At 46.5% G+C, this 19,435-nt stretch overlaps 1 protein-coding gene across 5 annotated transcripts in view; it reads right to left on the reverse strand.

Annotated features, from left to right (window-relative positions):
- LOC139273268 (pleckstrin homology domain-containing family G member 1) overlaps nucleotides 1-19,435 on the reverse strand; it is a 245,368-nt gene that overhangs the window by 196,969 nt on the left and 28,964 nt on the right. Inside the window, exon 1 of one of the 5 annotated variants that reach the window (XM_070889940.1) lies at nucleotides 18,788-18,884. The exons of 3 other annotated variants lie outside the window; for them this stretch is intronic. Coding sequence is in view for 1 of the 2 variants with exons in the window: in XM_070889937.1 (XP_070746038.1) it covers nucleotides 10,661-10,706 (46 nt within the window). In the remaining variant the exon portion in view is untranslated. Of the gene's footprint in view, nucleotides 1-10,660; nucleotides 10,735-18,787; nucleotides 18,885-19,435 lie in introns of those variants that run through there. One more of the 5 variants, XM_070889937.1, reaches the window with a different exon arrangement.

The following is a 19,435-nucleotide window of genomic DNA, read 5'->3' on the forward strand; positions in this document are numbered from 1 at the left end:
GCACACCAACGACTGACCGCCCTCCTCAAGCGGGAGACTCAAGACCGCGGCAGAGACCCAGTGCTTCCTGTTGTTCCAGAAGAAGTCCACCAGCTTCTTCTGTATCTTGGCGACAAACGCAGGGGGAGGGGTCAAAGTGACCAGCCGGTACCACAACATTGCGGCCACCAGCTGGTTTATGACTAGCGCTCGACCCCTGTAGGACAGCACTCGGAGCAGTCCTGTCCAGCGCCCTAGGCGAGCGGCGACCTTGGCCTCCAGCTCCTGCCAGTTCGCCGGCCAGGCTCCCTCGTCGGGGCTAAGGTAGACTCCCAGATAGAGGAGATGGGTCGTGCTCCAGGCAAAAGGCCTGAGCTCCTCCGGCAGGGAGTCCACCCGCCACTGACCCACCAGGAGTCCGGAACATTTCTCCCAGTTGATCCTGGCGGAGGACGCGGCCGAGTAAATCTCCTGGCACTCACGCATCCTCCGCAGGTCAGCGGGATCCTCTACCGCGAGGAGCACGTCATCGGCGTAAGCCGAGAGGACGACCTCCACGCCCGGCCCTTGCAGAGCCAGTCCCGTCAACCTCGTCCGCAAGAGGCGCAGGAAAGGCTCCACGCAAACAGCATATAACTGGCCGGACATGGGGCATCCCTGGCGCACCCCTCTCCTAAAGCGAAGGGGCGCCGTCAAGGACCCGTTAACCTTAATCAGACACTCCGCGGCGGCGTACAAAAGTCGGATCCGGGCGACGAAATGCGTCCCGAACCCGAAAGCGCGCAGAGTTCCGAGCAGATAGTCGTGATCCACCCTGTCGAACGCCTTCTCTTGGTCGAGGGATAGGAAGGCGACCGACAGACCAGCCTCCTGGGAACAATGGATGAGGTCCCGGACCAGATGGAGGGCACTTGATTTACTTGATTTAATTGACTTACAGGTGCAACTTAAAATAGTTGTAATGCAATTGCACTGAAAGCTTTCAAAGGACGCCTGCCCCAGATGTAGACTTCGGAGCATTCCCTTCACAAGGGTGTGTGCCTTAGCTAACGGAATGCCCGGGACCTGAAATCGGCACCTCGTTGCAGCCGGTCGGGGTTCACTTAATAACGTCCAAGGAGGTCGCCTTCGGCTGTGCCTCTGATTACAGAAATGTGTTCAGCGTACACTCTCCCTGTCACTGCTTAGACACGCATCGTGTCTACTATGTACGGCTCACACGGGGGTATTGTTCTTCGCAGGTTAACAGCTGAGAGTACAATGGTTGCCAAAATAAAAGACAGCAATTACACTCGAGTAAATGCTCGATGAATTCACCCTGACTGAAGCAAAGTCCAATTTACAGGCAGTTTGCTAACTGACGTGGCTGGGGAAATGGTGCCCGAGTTAATCAGTGAACAATCCCGCTACAAGCTACCGAATGATAGATTCGCTGTCAGCAGAATCGTGAGTGAAACTTCAGGAGAAAATTAAGCAGAACCAGAAGGCTCTTGAAATAAAAACCAGAGAGAACATTTTTTAGCTGAAGTTCTTAAAGCAGGTCTGTTCACAGCTGAAGATTTCACGGGTATTCAAACAATTCAATAAGCAACAGAGCTAAAAGTGACAGATTTTATATATTTGCTCTGACTCCGGGTTTGAATCTAATTGCAGTTGAGATTTAAAATTCTCATCCCTCCATCGCCTCTATCTCTGTAGCTGCCTTCAGCCCTACAACCCTCTGAGATCACTGCGTTCCTCCAAATCTGGCTTCCTATGTATCCCCCACTCCTTTCGTCCCACCATTGGCGGCAGTGCCTTCCGCCGCTTAGATCCTAAGCTCTGGAATTCCCTCCCTGCATCTTTCTGCCTCTTTCTTCTCCTTTAAGACCTTCCTCACAACCTCCTCATTCCCTTTAACAACTTCTTCTTTGTCTCGCTGTCCATTTTTGTATGATAACAGTCCCAAGAAGTGCCTTGGGATGTTTTTCTACGTTAAAGGTGTTATATAAATGCAGGTTATTGTTCAATTCCATCCAGGACTCAATTGTTTAAGCCCGAAAATTGCGGGCGGAGGCTTCCCGCGGGCGGACGCCTCCGACCGAAAATAAAATTACGAAAATATCTGGTGGTCCCGGAGGAATGTGGACTTGCGCTCCGAGGCCGAGTTGCGCAGTCCAGCATACGGGCCCATGTCTTCCAAGAGCGTATGCGTATCCTGGGATCACGTGGGCCTGGACCACCAATCACAACGTAGTGAGCACCTCATCTCAACGCCGAGAGCATGCAGAAATCAAACGCAGGCAGCGGAAAGAGCGTGCGACAAACCAGTCCCACCCACCCCTTCCCTCAAGAGACTATCTGTCTCACCTGTGACAGGGACTGTGGCTCTCGTATTGGACTGTTCAGCCACCAAAGAACTCACTTCAGGAGTGGAAGCAAGTCTTTCTCGATTCCGAGGGACTGCCTATGATTCTCATTCATAGTAATGGGAGCTCCGAGCTTCCATTGCCATCAATGAAAATACTTCTAAAATCCAATTAAAAAACTAACATAAATTTAAAAAACACTTCACTTTTAAAAAAATTAATAGAAATTGCATTAAATGTTTTAGAGAAAAATTTATTTTGGTGAACTAAAAAATATATATATTTTAATAGTGTTTAAAATAAACTTACAAAATAAAATAGACAGGGTTTTAAATATAAAAATAAGTAATAACATTTATTTTTTCTATGTTTTAAACTCTTACGCTTTTACCAGGCGTAAGAGTTTGAAGGACGTTCGCTGGGCAACAGTTGGGCAAGTAGCCCAAATCTTCTCCCAGGGCTGCGTGTGGACATTTTAAAGAGCACAAAAGCTGGTTTTCGGCGCATGAGCATTGCACGCCGAGAACCGGCATTTGCGAGACCTCTTCGAGCGCGTGCGCAATTTTCAGGCAATTAATTTCTGCCAACCACCAGCAAGAGAGAGCATGAAACATTCTTGGCTAGTAAAATTAAGGAAAACCCAAAGATGTTCTATAAATATATTAAGAGTAAGAGGGTAACTAAAGAAAGGGTAGGACCTATTAGAGACTATGAAGGTAATCTTTGTGTGGAGGAGGAAGATGTTGGTAGGGTTCTTAACGAATAATTTCCATCTGTTTTCACAAAGGAAAAGGGCAATGCAGATACTGCTATCGAGGAGGAATGTGATATTCGGGATGAAATAAACATAGTGAGAGAGGAAGTATTAAGGGGTTTAGCAGCTTTGAAAATAGGTAAGTCCCCAGGCCTGGATGAAATGCATCCCAGGCTGTTGAGTGAAGTAAAAGAGGGAATAGCAGAGGCCTTGACCATCATTTTCCAGTCATAGAAACATAGAAAATAGGTGCAGGAGCAGGCCATTCAGCCCTTCTAGCCTGCACCGCTATTCAATGAGTTCATGGCTGAACATGAAACTTCAGTACCCCCTTCCTGCTTTCTCGCCATAACACTTGATCCCCCGAGTAGTAAGGACTTCATCTAACTCCCTTTTGAATATATTTAGTGAATTGGCCTCAACTACTTTCTGTGGTAGAGAATTCCACAGGTTCACCACTCTCTGGGTGAAGAAGTTTCTCCTCATCTCGGTCCTAAATGGCTTACCCCTTATCCTCAGACTGTGACCCCTGGTTCTGGACTTCCCCAACATTGGGAACATTCTTCCTGCATCTAACCCGTCTAAACCCGTCAGAATTTTAAACATTTCTATGAGGTCCCCTCTCATTCTTCTGAACTCCAGTGAATACAAGCCCAGTTGATCCAGTCTTTCTTGATAGGTCAGTCCCGCCATCCCGGGAATCAGTCTGGTGAATCTTCGCTGCACTCCCTCAATAGCAAGAATGTCCTTCCTCATGTTAGGAGATCAAAACTGTACAAATCCTCTTTGGATTTGGGCATGGTGCCAAAGGGTTGGAGGACTGCTAATGTGGTACCCTTGTTTAAGAAGGGAAAAAAGGATAGGCTGAGTAATTACAGGCCTATCAGCCTAACCTTAGTGGTGGGAAAATTATTGGAAAAAATTCTGAAAGACAGGATAAATCCAAATTTGGAAAGGCAAGGATTAATTAGGGACAGGGACAGTCAGCATGGCTTTGTTAAGGGAAGATCGTGTTTGACTAACCTGATTGAATTTTTTGAGGAGGTAATCAAGAGGGTCGATGAGGGTAGTGCGTAGGATGTAGTGTATATGGACTTTAGCAAAGCTTTTGATAAGAGATTCCGCAGGGCTCAGTACTGGGTCCCTTGCTTTTTGTGGTATATAACAATGATTTAGATTTGAATATAGGGAGTATGATTAAGAAGTTTGCAAATGACACTAAAATTGGCTGTGTGGAAAGTCATGGACTGCAGAAGGATATCAATCTACTGGTCAGGTGGGCAGAGCAGTGGCAAATGGAATTTAATTCAGAGAAGTGTGAGGTAATGCACTTTTGGAGGGCTAATAAGGAAAGAGTATACACATTAAGCGGTAGGCCACTTAATAGTGTAGATGAACAAAGGGACCTTGGAGTGCTTATCCACAGATCCCTGAAATTAGTAGGCCAAGTAGATAAAGTGGTTAAGAAGGCATACGGACTGCTTGCCTTTATTGGCTGAGGCATAGAATATAAGAACAGGGAGGGTATGCTTAAATTGTATAATACACTGGTTAGGCCACAGCTGGAGTACTGCGTGCCGTTCTGGTCACCGTATTATAGGAAGGACGTGATTGCAGAAGAGATTTAATATGATGCTGCCTGGAGTGGAGAATCTTAGTTATGAGGACAAATTGGATAGGCTGGGTTTGTTCTCATTGGAACAAGGGAAGTTGAGAGGAGACCTCATTGAGGTGTATAAAATATTGAGGGGCCTGGATATAGTGGACAGTAAGTGCCTATTTCCATTGGTGGAGGGGTCTATTATGAGGGGGCATAGTTTTAAAATGTTTGCTGGGAGATTCAGAGGGGATTTGAGGGGGGGCTTCTTCACGCAGAGGGTTGTGGGGATCTGGAACTCGCTGCCTGGAAGGATGGTGGATGCAGAAACCCTCACCACATTCAAAAGGTGCTTGGATGGGCACTTGATGCCATAACCTGCAGGGTTACGGACCTAGAGCTTGTAAATCGGATTAGACTGGATGACCTCTTGTTGTCCGGTGCAGATATGATGGGAAGTACTGCAGGAAATCGAATATGGCCAGAGTGATCTCCAGGACTAGTTTCGATCGCCTGGATGGGTCGGAGAGAAATTTTCCCAGCTTTTTTTTCCCCCCAAATTGGCCTGGGTTTTTAAATCTGGTTTTTGCCTCTCCCAGGAGATCGCATGGCTCCGGTTGGAGTGGAGTGTAGAATGCTTCAGTGTAAGGGGTGTCACAGTTGTGCAGGGCGGATTGGTTGGGCTGGGTGCTCTTTGCCTTTCCATCATTGTTCATAGGTTTATATGTAATCTTTAGGGCTGCTGACCGGAGGCCGTGCGGCTCTTCGTCGTCCGCCGCGGATACGATGGGCCAAAATGGCCTCCTTCTACGCTGTAAATTTCTATGTTTCTAACCTCCCTGGGTCTCACATTCTCTAGATTATCAGTCCGGGCCTCTGGATTACTAGTCCACCATATCCAAATTGTACATATTGCAAGTTCTGTGGTACCCTCCACACACCACAAACCCCGAACCTTCCTCGTTCTCCCGCCTTGTAGCTGGACAACAAGTTTCTCACACGGAGTCAGTGGTTTAGGGTATGGGGTTCATCGCCTGTTCCATTCTACACCCTATGATTATAAACCTTGAAACATTACACCAGTGAGGAGTTAGAGGTGAAGGTTTGGCTCATGGAAACAGTTTCTTGCAATATTCTCATCACATCATATGTATAAGGTGTCAACTTTGGCTCAGTGGGTAGCACTCTTGCCTTTGAGTCAGAAGGTCATGGGTTCAAGCCCCACTCCATGGGAATTGAGCACATAACCTAGGCTGGCACTCCCAGTGTAGTACTGAGAGAGTGCTGCACTGTCAGTAGGTGCTGTCTTTTGGATAAGACATCAAAGCGTGGCATTAAATCTCGGTGTGTGACAATGGATCCGTGGAGGCTGACCCTGATGTCAGCCTGCCCTCTCAGGTGGATGTAAAAGATCCAATGGCACTATTTCCCTAGTCTCCTGGCCAACATTCATTCCTCAACTAATATCACTGACTATCTGATTGTCATATCTAAAAAAAATCGAGTTCATCAATGGAAGAGGTCACAAAATGCTGCTGATTTAATCCCTCCGGGGCCTCACCCTTCTCTATCTCTGTAATCTCCTACAGCCACCCCCACACACAAAGTCTGCATTCCTCCAACTCTGGCCTCTTGTGCATCCACCACTTTCTTTGCCCCACCATTGGTGGCTGTGCCTTCAGCTATCGAGGCCTTAAGTTCTGGAATTCACTCCTTAAACCTTTCCACCTCACTCTCCTCCAAGACACTCCTTAAAACCAAGCTTTTGGAAGCCCGTCCTTTCTTTGGCATGTGTCAATTTGATACATCTGATTAGGTTCCTGTGAAACGCCTTAGGACATTTTACTAGATTAAAGGCGCTATATAAATACAAGTTGTTGGTGCTGTTGATTTACCTTACAGCTGCCTCACAAAATCCTTTCCAAATGGCACTGGGGAATGTCTGTTACAGGTCAGGTGACCAGGTTAGGGAGTTGTCAATTGCTGCAGGATATGCCAAGCTACATACCAACTTGGATATGAGCACCATAGATCGGTAAATATTCTTGGATTTGCGTCTACTGCTCCATGGAAGATCAACGCGACTCTCTGTCTCACCAGAGATGAGCAACAGATACATTTCAAAACGGAGTAAAAAGTCCCTTGGCTTGCAAAAAGTTGGGAGTTGATGAAGAGCAGCCAACTGGTTGCTCACTCTGCAGACCGAGCACTTGTAAAGGAACGGTTTGAAGACCAAGAGCCAGCTTTGGAGAGAAAGCAGGAATGGGGTACTGAAGTTACATGATCAGCCATGATCTTATTGAATGGTGGTGCAGGCTCGAAGGGCCGAATGGCCTACTCCTGCATCTATTTTCTATGTTTCTATGTTGCGACACGGGGTCTGTTTTTGCTCCAAGTGGAAACCATGCCATTCAGCTGCAATTGATTTCCTGCATGGCCGTTTCGACAGGCCAGGAAGGCTTGTAGCATCTGTGAGACAAGGAAGCATGCCTGCTGCTTGTTCCTGTGCCAGAATAAATACAGTCATCTCGGAGCTGCCAATCAGCTCAGTAAACCAAATGGCCGTTTCCCATTGCTCACATCTTTGAAACTTTTTTATGGTCATCCCCATCTGCCATATTCTGCTATGGCCTCACATGTGACAGATACTGTACTTACAGCCCACCTACTTGCTCAAGGCATCTCCAAGCTGGTCTAAATAAAATGTTTGCGTCAGCCCCCAAAATTAGGACACGGTCAATTCTATTTTATCGCCAGCTGTGACTCAGTGATCAAACTCCAGAGACTGGAGCACAAAATCTGGGCTGACACTCCCAGTGCAGTACTGAGGGAGTGCTGCACTGTCAGGGGTGCCATCTTTTGGATGAGACGTTAAACCGAGGTCCCCGTCTGCCCATAAAGATCCCACGGCACTATTTTGAAGAACAGCAGGGGATATTTCCCCGGTGTCCTGGCCAATATTTATCCCTCAACCGAGAGCATTTAAACTGATTATCTGGTCATTATCACATTGCTGTTTGTGGGAGCTTGCTGTGCACAAATTGGCTGCTGTGTCTCCTACATCACATCAGTGACTACACTCCAAAAAAAAGTGCTTCAAATAAATGCAAATCATTCTTTTCTTTCTTTCATGATTCGAGTAAGAAACTACATTTCAAGGTTTAGTTCTTCTCTCGGTATCTGATTACCACAAATGGTAGGCGAGCTCTGAATGTAATCTGTCTGTACAGTATCGAAGAGTTTCCTAGGTCAGGAGCATTTTGTTTTGTAGCTGTGTCTATGGACTCAAACTGCAAATTCCTAAACAGCTATGTAAGAACTCGCTAAGGATCCCGGCCTCTGATCCCTACAGGGGATTCTGATGATTAGCTATGACTGCTTGCCTCGTACGTCTCTGGGTTGCGAGAAGTACTGTCAATTCTTTTACTTCACAATAGAATATATCTGCGGGGAGGGGGGGGGGGGGGGAGTGGGGTGGGGGGGGGTGGAACTTGGTAATACTTGGAGCAACAGATCCGCTTTCAACCCAAGCAGCCCTGTATCCAGTGACTTTCATTAGCTGAGGGGAGAGAGAAACTGCCTCTGGATGGTTGTCAAAAATGCACTAAGAAAGAAGCCGGCTCTCAAATGGGCTCCCCCGTGTATGTGTCGGCTGGACTGGCTTCCCATTCTGAAAACAGATGCCAAACATCTAAATAAATGTCAGTGTTTCTAGACGTCGCACAAGTTCAGTTTCTATTCTTAAATGTCAGCCATGGGACCTTACAGCAGGCAAATCTGGATTTAAAGGGCGCCAGTCCTGCTCTGTATGCCAGCAGACACTGCAGCTGCACAACAATACTGCAACAGCAGAATTCCACTGCACCTAACACACATCGTCCTCCTCACTAACAGTAGCGGGTACTACATACACATAGGAATGGAAGGGAAAAGGAAGGGAGGAGGGAAGGAAATAAGGAAGAGAGAAAGAAACATAGAAACATGGAAAGAGAAGGAACAAAGAAAGAACTTGCATTTCTATAGCACCTTTCACGACCTCAGGACGTCCCAAAGCACATTACAGCCAAGCAAGTACTTTTGAAGTACTGTTGTAATGTAGGAAACGCAGCAACCATTTTGCGCATAGCAAGCTCCCACAAACAGCAATGAGATAAATGACCCCGATCAGCTGTTTTAGTGATGTTGACTAAGGGATAAATATTGGCCAGGAAAGCAAGAAGAACTCTCCTGCTCTCCTTTGCAATTGTGCCATGAGATCCTTTACATCCAGTTGAGGTGGCAGACGGGGCCTCTGTTTCATAGAATCATAGAAAAATTACGACACAGAAGGAGGCCATTCGATCCATCATGTCCGTTCTAATAACAACTCATCTTAAAGACTGTGGGGCCGAAATTGACCCTCCTGATCAGGCCTCTGGCTGCTTGAAAGAGGTGGCCACGGGGCGGCGGGATTGGCTGCCGACTCTCTGCAGAGGGGCCGCCATTTTGTATATTGCCCTTCATCAGGGTCGGAATAGTGTAGGGGACTGCTCGTTATCCCGCCAAGGCGTGCATACGCCGACCCCTTACCGACCGGCGGAAACCCCTTCCCGAAATTGCCCGGTGGAAAATATCCCTTTTGCATCGGTGCACTCCTTGTTGGTCGGCAGCACCGCCACCCTTAAAGGGGAGGTGGTACTTCTGGCGACGCCATGTTATTTTTTTAGTGTCGGCTGACTGCCAGGTCGGCCCAACAATTATGCCTCCGGGTTTGGCCGGACCGCCAACAGGCCCACTGGCATGGCTGAAACTCTCCCTGGTGGGCCAGTGGACCTAACTTAAAAATATGCAGAGCTCGCAGTGGCTCTCCCCTTTAACTGAAGGGAAGAGACGTTGTGACGCGTCAGCGCGACATGGCGCGTCTGTGTCGCGCTGACGTCATTAGCCCAGCGCTGATGAGTGATCGGGGCGGCCGAGCTGCTGCAAGGACACTTCTGCCCCTCAGCCGCGACTACATCCACACCAAGCAAAAAAAAACTTCCAAGTGCGGAATATCGACAGCATCTCTGCCGCAAACCATGCGGCGGAGAAAACCTTAAAAAAAATCAAAGGTGCGCCCCGTTTTGGGCGAAGGCGAATTTCTACTCCGGCTTCTCTGACAGTGCAGCACTTCCTCAGTACTGCACTGAAGTGTCAGCCGAGATTATGCGCTCAAGTCTCTGGAGAGGGATTGAACTCATGACCCCTTCTGACTCAGAAGCGAGTGAGCTACCCACTGAGTGAGGCTGACAGAAACAAAAAATGAGGAAAAGCTATTATTTAACGGAGAGGAATTTTCCCAGATTTTTTTCTCCCTAAATTGGCCTGGGTTTTAATCTGGTTTTTGCCTTTCCCAGGAGATCACATGGCTCCGGCTGGGGTGGAGTGTAGATGTTTTCAGAATAAGGGGTGTCGCAGTTGTGGTGAGGCAGATTGGTTGGGCTGGGTGCTCTTTGCCTTTCCGTCATTGTTCATAGGTTTATATGTAACCTTTAGGGCTGCTGATCAAGGGCCGTGTGGTTCTTTGTCGGCCGGCGCGGACATGATGGGCCGAAATGGCCTCCTTCTGCCCTGTAAATTTCTATGTTTCTATTAAAAGTGTTGCATGTGATGAGTGAATGGTACTTGGTGCGAGTTAGGAAATTAAATATTGTAGATCATAGAAATTTGCTGGCCCTGAACCTCCAGAGTCCAGAGTATGACAGCAGGAGTGTGGTGGATCGAGATTCAGGTGCCGACAGCAAGCAACGCACACCCCGTCTCAAATCTCAGCGAGGGGGTCATTAAAGTAATCAGGCTCCATTCCTGTTCGAACACCTCAGAGACGCATGCCCATTCCATTGGCAGATGTCAAACTAGCACACAGCCTGGAAGGAGTGAGGATTAAAACAGTTTTTTTTTTAAACCATCTACTCCGAAGGGAGCCAATATCCCTATTAACGAAGACAATTGATGATCGATTACCTTTGTCTGGCCTATTTTCGGGGCCTTTATGAGGAATCCATGCCATCTCTCAGCTAGTGAGATTTCTGCTTCGCCTAACGGCGGCATAAGTGGAGGAATTCCTGGGAATAGGCTGGGACTTCTCCAAGACACTTTCTTCTGCCACACCCCCCCCCCCCTACCCACATGATGGGAGGGGACCAACCAGAAGACTTGCTCAATCCCTCCAAAACTGGAATTTGATGGGAGCGCAAGTTAAATGGGGTGGAAACTTATTGCTTCTGGGTTCCACTCCAAATTTCAGCTGTGCCCACAACCCGCCACACATAGGGCAATTTTGCCACTTTCCATCATTTTACCCCGCCCCTTCACTGCAATTTCAGCCACATTCGACTTAACGTTATCATTTAATGTCAGGTGTCAGCTTAGCACAGTTGGTTCCATTCTCATGTCTGAGTCAGAAGTTCGCAGGTTGAAGATCAGGTTATAGAATCACTTTTAAGGTTCTGCACTCATAGATTTTGAAACTGAACTGATACAGTGCCACCTGTGAGTCAGGAGGTCGTGGGTTCAAGCCCCACTCCAGAGACTTGAGCACATAATCTAGACTGATACTGAGTGAGTGCTGCACTGTCAGAGGTGCCGTCTTTCAAATGAGACATTAAACCATCTCAGTTGGGTGTAAAAGATCCCAGGCCATTATTTGAAGAAGAACACGGGAGTTTTCCCCAGTATCCTGGCCAATATTTATCCCTCAAGCAACATCACTAAAACAGATTAACTGGTGACATATCTCATTGACTGCTAGTGGGACCTTGGCTGCTACACTCGCTACATTACAACAGTAACTTCAGCTCACTGGCTGTGAAGCGCTTTGGGATGTCCTGAGGACATGAGAAGCCGCATCTAAATGCAAGTTCTTTCTTTCAAAATGGACATAGTGTTGCATCTTTGATGCTAATTGTAACACTGCAATTATCTGCCAGCTAACTCTGAAATGTGATAAATATGAGCAGATTGCAAGGTAGACAAAGATTCGTTTTTAAGTTGAAATTAAGATGGCATTCTCATTTCTCTCCGATAGCTATTGTCCTCCAACTGGGATAGTCTGGGCAGGGGTCAGGCAGATGTCATTATCAAGGCCCAAAGCTTTAACACTTCATCGATCACCGTCTGCCGGGCTGACCAAGAATCAGCCCCAACAGAGGCAAGTGCATCTGGAGTACTACTGCCTTGTGACTTTTCTAAGTAAGAGTCAAGTGCTCTTGATCTACGAGGACTAGGGTTGCTTGCCAACCTTCCACGATTTCCCTGGAGTCTCCAGGAATCAAAGATTAATCTCCAGAACACTGCTGCAAGCAACACCCGGGGGGAAAAATCATATCGGCATTAAAATAATTGTGCTTTTTAAAACAAAATTCTTTGAATACGTTTGTTTCCTAGTTATACAAATATTGAACATGGCGAAAAAGGCTGTTTGACTGGCAGTCTAAGAAGCATCCAATCGGGTAATGAAAAGTTTATTCACTTTCCAATTGGCATGTGATGGTGGTGCACCGCGGGAATGGACGTGTTTGGCAATCACTGGCAGGAGTGTGGGGGCAGGGTGCTTGGAGACAGGAGGTCATGTCCAGACACCTCTAGGAATATGCCCTACTAGAGTTGGCAATCCTAATCAGGACAAAATCTTTGAAGATTGTGTCGCAGAAGACATAATCCCTATGTCCAAGTCCATTTGTTCTATCCCAATATCGGTTATGTGAAAAAGGTTACTCAGTAGAAAAGCTAGTGCGCAATCCGATGTGTAACGATGTCTCTCGTTCACTAATATAAACTGAAACATGCAGAATCATCGAATGTTCCAGCTAAGAAACAAACCCGTTAAGTCGCGCTTTTTCTCCCCACATAAACGAAAACAACCTCCATTTATATAGCACCTTTAATGCAGGAAAACATCCCAAGGCACCCCACAGGAGTGTAATCAGTCAAAAATGGACACCCAGCCAAAGAAGGAAATATTAGGAGAGGTGACCAAAAGATTGGTCAAAGAGGTAGGTTTTTAAGTAGAGTCTTAAAGGAGGCACGCCCACCAATGGTGGGGCAAAGGAGGGGTGATGCACGAGAGGCCAGAATACGTGTAATGGAGAGTTCTGTGGGGGCTTGTAGAGCTGGAGGAGGTTACAGAAATATGGAGGGGTGAGACCATGAAAGGATTTAAATATGATGAGAATTTTAAATTTGAGGCATTGGGGGACCAGGAGTCAGTGTAGGTCAGCAAGGACATGTGTGATGGGTGATGGAGTTTGTGCAGGATAGGATGCAGCAGAGTTCTGGATGAACTGAAGTCTATGGAGGGTGGAAGATGTGAGGCTGGCCAGGAGAGCATTGGAATAGCCAAGTCTGGAGGTAACAAATGCATGGATGAGCGTTTCAGCAGGAGACAGGCAATGTCACAGAGGTGGAAGTAGACAGTCTTTGAGGTCAGAAGCTCAACTGAGGGTCAAATAACACACCAAGATAGGGAAAAGTCTGATTCAGCCTGAGACAATGGTCAGGGAGACGGATGGAATCAATGTCACGGAGTTGGAGGCAGGGGCTAAAGACGATGGCTTTGGTCTTCCCAATATTTAACTGGAGGAAATTGCAACTTGTCTGAGACTGGATATCGGGCAAGCAGTCTTGCAACACAGTGGCAGTGGAGGTGTCAAGAGAGATGGTGTAGAGGTGGAGCTGGGACTTTTCGGTGTTCATGTGGAACCTTATGTCATGTCATGGATGATGTCGCTGAGAGACAGCATGTAGATAAAGAAAGGAAGTTGGACAAGGATAGATCCTTGGGAACTCCAGAGGTAATGATGCCGGGGGTGCAAAGAGAAGCTATTGCTAGAGATATACAATGAGATAGGCAAGAGTGGAACCAGGTGAGAGTGATCCATCAAGCTGGACAATGGAGGAGTGGTGTTGGAGCAGGATGGTGTGGTCACTATGATAAAGGCAGCAAAGAGGTTGAAGAGGACAAGGAAGGAAAATATACTATGCTCACAGTCACAGAGGATGTCATTTGTGACTTTGATTAGCATTGTTTTTGTGGCAGGGGTGGGGAAACCCAATTGGAGAACTTCAAACGTGGAGTTGCGAGAAAGATGAGCACGGATTTGAGAAGTTCAGGAACTTTGGAGATGAAATGGAAGTTGGAGATGGGATGTTGGTTTGCAAAGGTAGAGGGGTTGAGGGTGAGTTTTTTTGAGAAGAGGGAGCAACGTTGAAAGGAACAGGGACAGTACCTGAAGAGAGGGAACTGTTTAGCCAGGAAGGGAAGTTTGGTGGTCAGCAGTTTAGTGGGAATGGGGTCAAGGAAGCAGAAGATGGGTCTTATGGAAAAGATGAGCTTGTAGCAGACATGAGGAGAGATAGGACAGAAACTAGAGAAAGACAGACCTTGGGGATGGGGGTGGGGAAGGAGTTTGACTTGGTGGGTAACAAGAAAGGGAGAAGCAACAATGGCAAGTGAACAGATGGTTCACCTAGTTTAATCCCATTCTTCTGTTTACTCACAATACCCTTTGATATCACTCTTATTCAAGCAACTATCTTTTTCCCTTTTAAAAATGTTTGTGGCAGAAAATTCCATAAGCGGACTGCCTTCTGTAAAGAAATGTCTTTGTACCTCCTCTATAAGTTATGCAGTAGTATGACTGGGCCGTGACTATAGTTCTCCAAACAATAGCATGGAGGGAGGAAAAATCTTATACATCCTAGCGCTGCTTACACTAGGGATATTAGCACAGTCCTGGAACCGAGTAATTTCCCAGCAAATGCTTACTGGCTTGAGGAGAGAAGAAACTATGGGAAGGGGAGGAGGCAAAAGGAAGAAAATCAGCTGGAAAATGGGCAAAAATATGCTTCTATCTATAATATATTAAAAGTCTTGCGCTTAGTGACCACTTTGGTAAGTGTTACACTTACTTCCTGTCACACTTTCCCTGTCGCACTTTTTGGTAACAGCCCCAGTATTACAAAACAGTGTATCCTCTGACTCACTGTGAGCAATGCCATGGGGAATCTGCTAGAAATATATTGAAAGTCATGTGCATAATATGCACTTCTTTTAGTGTCACAATTACTTCTGTCACACTTGCCCCATCACACCTTGCTGATAACACCCCTACTGCTATGCAAGCGGGTATCCTCTGAGCAACGATGCTGAAGATCTGCTAATAACAGATTAAATACAGAGAATCCATAATGACCTATTACTTAAGTACAGCAGTGCTTCAATACTCTGCTCTGTAATTTACTAACCAACAAAATGTTTCATAACTTCATTTTTGCATTACCAGAAACATTTAGCACAAAGCTTCCAAATTATAGCACCTTCAGCAGACAAGACCCAGTGTTTCCAAACAGCCTTAGAATTATCCCAAATGTCAAATGTTATAATTCAAGTTTAAATAAAGGTCAGGATCAAATACTTGGCATGTGACTTCATTTTGAAAACAATTACTGTAAAATTTGTAGTATTTGCAGCATGATTCCTTCATTGTACAAATCATACTCAACAGTAATCCTGTTAACATTGTCAGCCTTGGCTCAGTAGTAGCATTCTCGCTGACATACAGAATCCCTGTTCAATTATTTCTGAATGCTGAAGCTGAAAGGGTTAAATTATGAGGACAGATTGCCATAAGCTTGGCTTGTATTCTCTTAAGTCTAGGAGATTGAGGATGAATTGATCGAGGTGTTTAAAATGTTAAAAGGATTCAATAAGGTAGATAAGGAGAAACTATTTATTCTGGTTGAGGACTCAAGAACGAGGGGGCATAATCTTAAAATTAAAGCCAGGCCAATATGGAGCTAAGGCAGGTAAATAGAGTTGAGGTACAGATCAGCTGTGATCGAATTGAATGGCTTACTTCTGTTCTTTATTTGTGTCCTTGTTGTTCACCTTGACTCAGTGGTAGCATTCTTGCCTCTGAGTCAGAAGGCCATGCGTTCAAGCCCCACTTGAGTGCATAATCTACCTTGACACTTCGGTGCAGTACTGAGGGAGTGCTGCACTGTCGGAGGTGCTGTCTTTTGGACAAGATGTTAAATCGAAGCCCCGTCTGCCCTCTCAGCTAGACAGAAAAATCCCATGGCAGTAATCCGAAGAAGAGCAGAGGAGTTCTCCCAGTCTTCTAGCTAACATTTAACCCTCAACCAACATCACTAAAACAGATTTATTTGGTCATTAATCTCTCAGCTGTTTGTGGGACTTTGCCGTTGGCAAATTAGCTTTGGTCGCTGACCTACATTGGCCTCCGGTCCAGCAACGCCTCGATTTTAAAATTCTCATCCTTGTTTTCAAATCCCTCCATGGCCTCACCCTTTCTATCTCTGTAACCTCCTCCAGCCCTACAACCCTCCAAGATCTCTGCCTTCCTCCAATTCTGGCCTCTTGTGCATCCCTGATTTTCATCGCTCCACCACTGGTGGCCGTGCCTTAAGCACTGGAATTTCCTGCCTAAACTTCTCCATCTCTCTTTCCTCCTTTAAGGCACTCTTTAAAACCTAATTTTGATCACCTGTCCTAATATTTCTTCATATAGATTTTGTTTGATAACTCTCCTGTGAAGCACCTTGGTACGTTTTACTACATTAAAGGTGCATATATAAATGTAAGTTGTTGTTGTTAGCTGTTGTGTTTCCCTATCATCATCATCATCATCATCATAGGCAGTCCCTCGGAATCGAGGAAGACTTGCTTCCACTCCTGAAGTGAGTTCTTTGGTGGCTGAACAGTCCAATACGAGAGCCACAGACTCTGTCACAGGTGGGACAGATAGTTGAGGGAAGGGGTGGGTGGGACTGGTTTGCCGCACGCTCTTTCCGCTACCTGCGCTTGATTTCTGCATGCTCTCGGCGTTGAGACTCGAGCAGCTCAGCGCCCTCCCGGATGCACTTCCTCCACTTAGGGCGGTCTTTGGACAGGGACTCCCAGCTGTCAGTGGGGATGTTGCATTTTATCCGGGAGGCTTTGAGGGTGTCCGCTGCCCACCTTTGGTTCATTTGCCATGAAGGAACTCCGAGTAGAGCACTTGCTTTGGGAATCTCGTGGCTGGCATGCGGACAATGTGGCCTGCCCAGCGGAGCTGATCAAGTGTAGTCAGTGCTTCAATGCTGGGGATGTTAGCCTGAATGAGGACGCTGATGTTGGTGCATCTGTCCTCCCAGGGGATTTGTAAGATCATGCGGAGACATCGTTGGTGATATTTCTCCAGCAACTTGAGGTGTTTACTGTACATGGTCCATGTCTCTGAGCCATACAGGAGGGCAGGTATTACTACAGCCCTGTAGACCATGAGCTTGATGGCAGTTTTGAGGGCCTGGTCTTCAAACACTCTTTTCCTCAGGCGGCCGAAGGCTGCACTGGTGCACTGGAGACGATGTTGGATCTCGTCGTCGATGCCTGCTCTTGTTGATAGGAGGCTCCCGAGATAAGGGAAGTGGTCCACGGTGTCCAGGGCCGCGCCGTGGATCGTGATGACTGGGGGGCAGTGCTGTGCGGTGAGGCAGGCTGGTGGAGGACCTTTGTCTTACGGATGTTTAGCGTAAGGCCCATGCTTTCATACACCTCAGTAAATACGTCGACTATGTCCTGGAGTGCAGCCTCTGTATGTGTGCAGACGCTGACATCTTCCGTGTACTGTAGCTCAACAATACAACAATGTCTACACCGCAAATACATTTTATTGGCTGTGAAGCACTTTGAGACGTCCTAAAGTCATGAAAGTTTGCTGTATAAATGCAAGTCTTTCTTCTTACTTTTACAGTTAAACTGTACATAATGTTGTACTCTATAAAGTCACTGATTGACCCACAGATTGAAGTTCGGTTGACATGAGAAGCGATGAATAAATAAGTAGTATGTTTTGGTAGAATTGAGCAAGGTACATTAAAATGTGAGAGTCACTAAATAATAGTGAGCTTACATTTATATGCCACCTCCACAGAATATCCCAAAGTCCTCTATATCCAATGAAGTATGTTGGAAATGTAGTCACCGTAGGTTTGTGGGAAAATGCTGCAGCCAATGTGCACACATTACGATCCCACAAATAAGGATGTGATAATGACCAGACAATCTGTTTTTGATGGTGGCTATTGGGAGATAAATATTGACCAGGACACCAGAAGAATTCCCTTTTTTTCAAATAATGCCGTGGGATCTTTTATGTTCACCTGAGGGCAGATGGGGACTCGGTTTAACATCTCATTTGAAAGACGTCACCTTCATTGTACTCCATTGGCTGTAAAGCGCTTTGGGACGTCAGGTGGTCGTGAAAGGCGCTATATAAATGCAAGTCTCCTTTTCTTTCTTGCCTCCGACGGTGCAGCACCCCCTCAGTACTGCACTGGCGTGTCAGCCTAAAGCTTGTGCTGAAGTATGTGGCGTGGGGATTCAACCCATAACCTTCTGGCTCAGAGGTGAGAGTGGGACCACTGCCCCACGCCTGGCGATTGGTCCCGGCGGGGACTCAAATAAAGTGTTTCAACCAGAAATAATTGAGCGGAGATTCTGGACATCTGGAAAGTGATTCAAATCTTTCAATTCACGTCAGCCAAAGTGTTTTATCTCCAAACATCCCTGTAAAATGCTCAGCAGTCCTAAAGCTTCTAGGTGACTGGCTCCATACTAAAAGTGAAACCTGCTCCTGGTTTTTGGCCGATTACTGGGTCCCAACCTCTGCCCGTCAAGTGACACCACTTTAAAAGTTTTACAGCTAATTCGAACAACTTGTGAATAAACAGACAGCACTGTAAGAAGTCAGACTACCGCTTCGCAAGGGCAGAAAAGTGATTCATGCCAAAAGCTGTCAAAATACTGTATCTCCAAACAGAAAGACATTCATTCAAAATATCCGTTGCTGCGGGACATGTCTCCAGCCTGAGAGAGTGAGAATCACTGCTTTGGAGCACAGACATCAAGCAAAGCTCCCCCACCCTGCACCAAATCTCTAGATAGTAAAGACTCGTCTGCAACAGCTTCTCCATAACTGCTGAGATTGCACTTCTCGGCTCTTCTACAAGCACTTCATGTGCCAAGTTTTACCTTCTCCCTTTACAACGGTGCTTGAACGTCCACTAGGAAAAGTTTTTGCCACTTACCCAACTCTTTAAAGTATATCCACGGTGTTTGCCGTGCTCCCAGAGCCGATCAACAATGAGGCACTTCTGAATGGGGAGAGAGCTGAGCTCCAATACACCCTGCATTTCCTCCAGTCTGCTGACGCCACTCCCTAGCTACAGCACAGCCTCTGGCTAGAACTCCACACTTACTGAAAGGGATTGTATCGACCTCCCTGGCTGTCAGCCAGCTGTACAGCTGAGCTACAGTAACATCACTGCGCTATTCAGCATGCAGCAGCAAACAAGAGATTGGGCACTAACTCGGTCCTTTTTTAGCTTGGTTACTTTTCTCAATTATCTCCTAGGAGCCAGAATTTTCATTTTAAAGCCATCAGTGGGACTTTGCTTGTTTTCTCACCGTTGAGTGAGTTTTGATTCCTGTGACTTGACTGGTTATGTCAAAATCACCAAAGTTCCAGAATTATTATGTTTCCTTTAAGTTGTTGCTCCCTTTTCAGGTCATGTATTGTGTGTGTGACGAGCTGAGCTAGACTCTGAACTGCTCCCCAGGGCCCTACTAATGCTGCACCCCCACTAAACCACTAGAAGGTGCGAGAGAGCAAGCAGCTGAAGTTCTCCAACTGTGAGGAACTGTCAACACTCCATTTCTGACACAGGTCATTGCAG

This window comes from Pristiophorus japonicus, chromosome 9 (assembly GCF_044704955.1).
Source record: "Pristiophorus japonicus isolate sPriJap1 chromosome 9, sPriJap1.hap1, whole genome shotgun sequence".
NCBI classification, from domain to species: Eukaryota; Metazoa; Chordata; class Chondrichthyes; family Pristiophoridae; genus Pristiophorus; species Pristiophorus japonicus.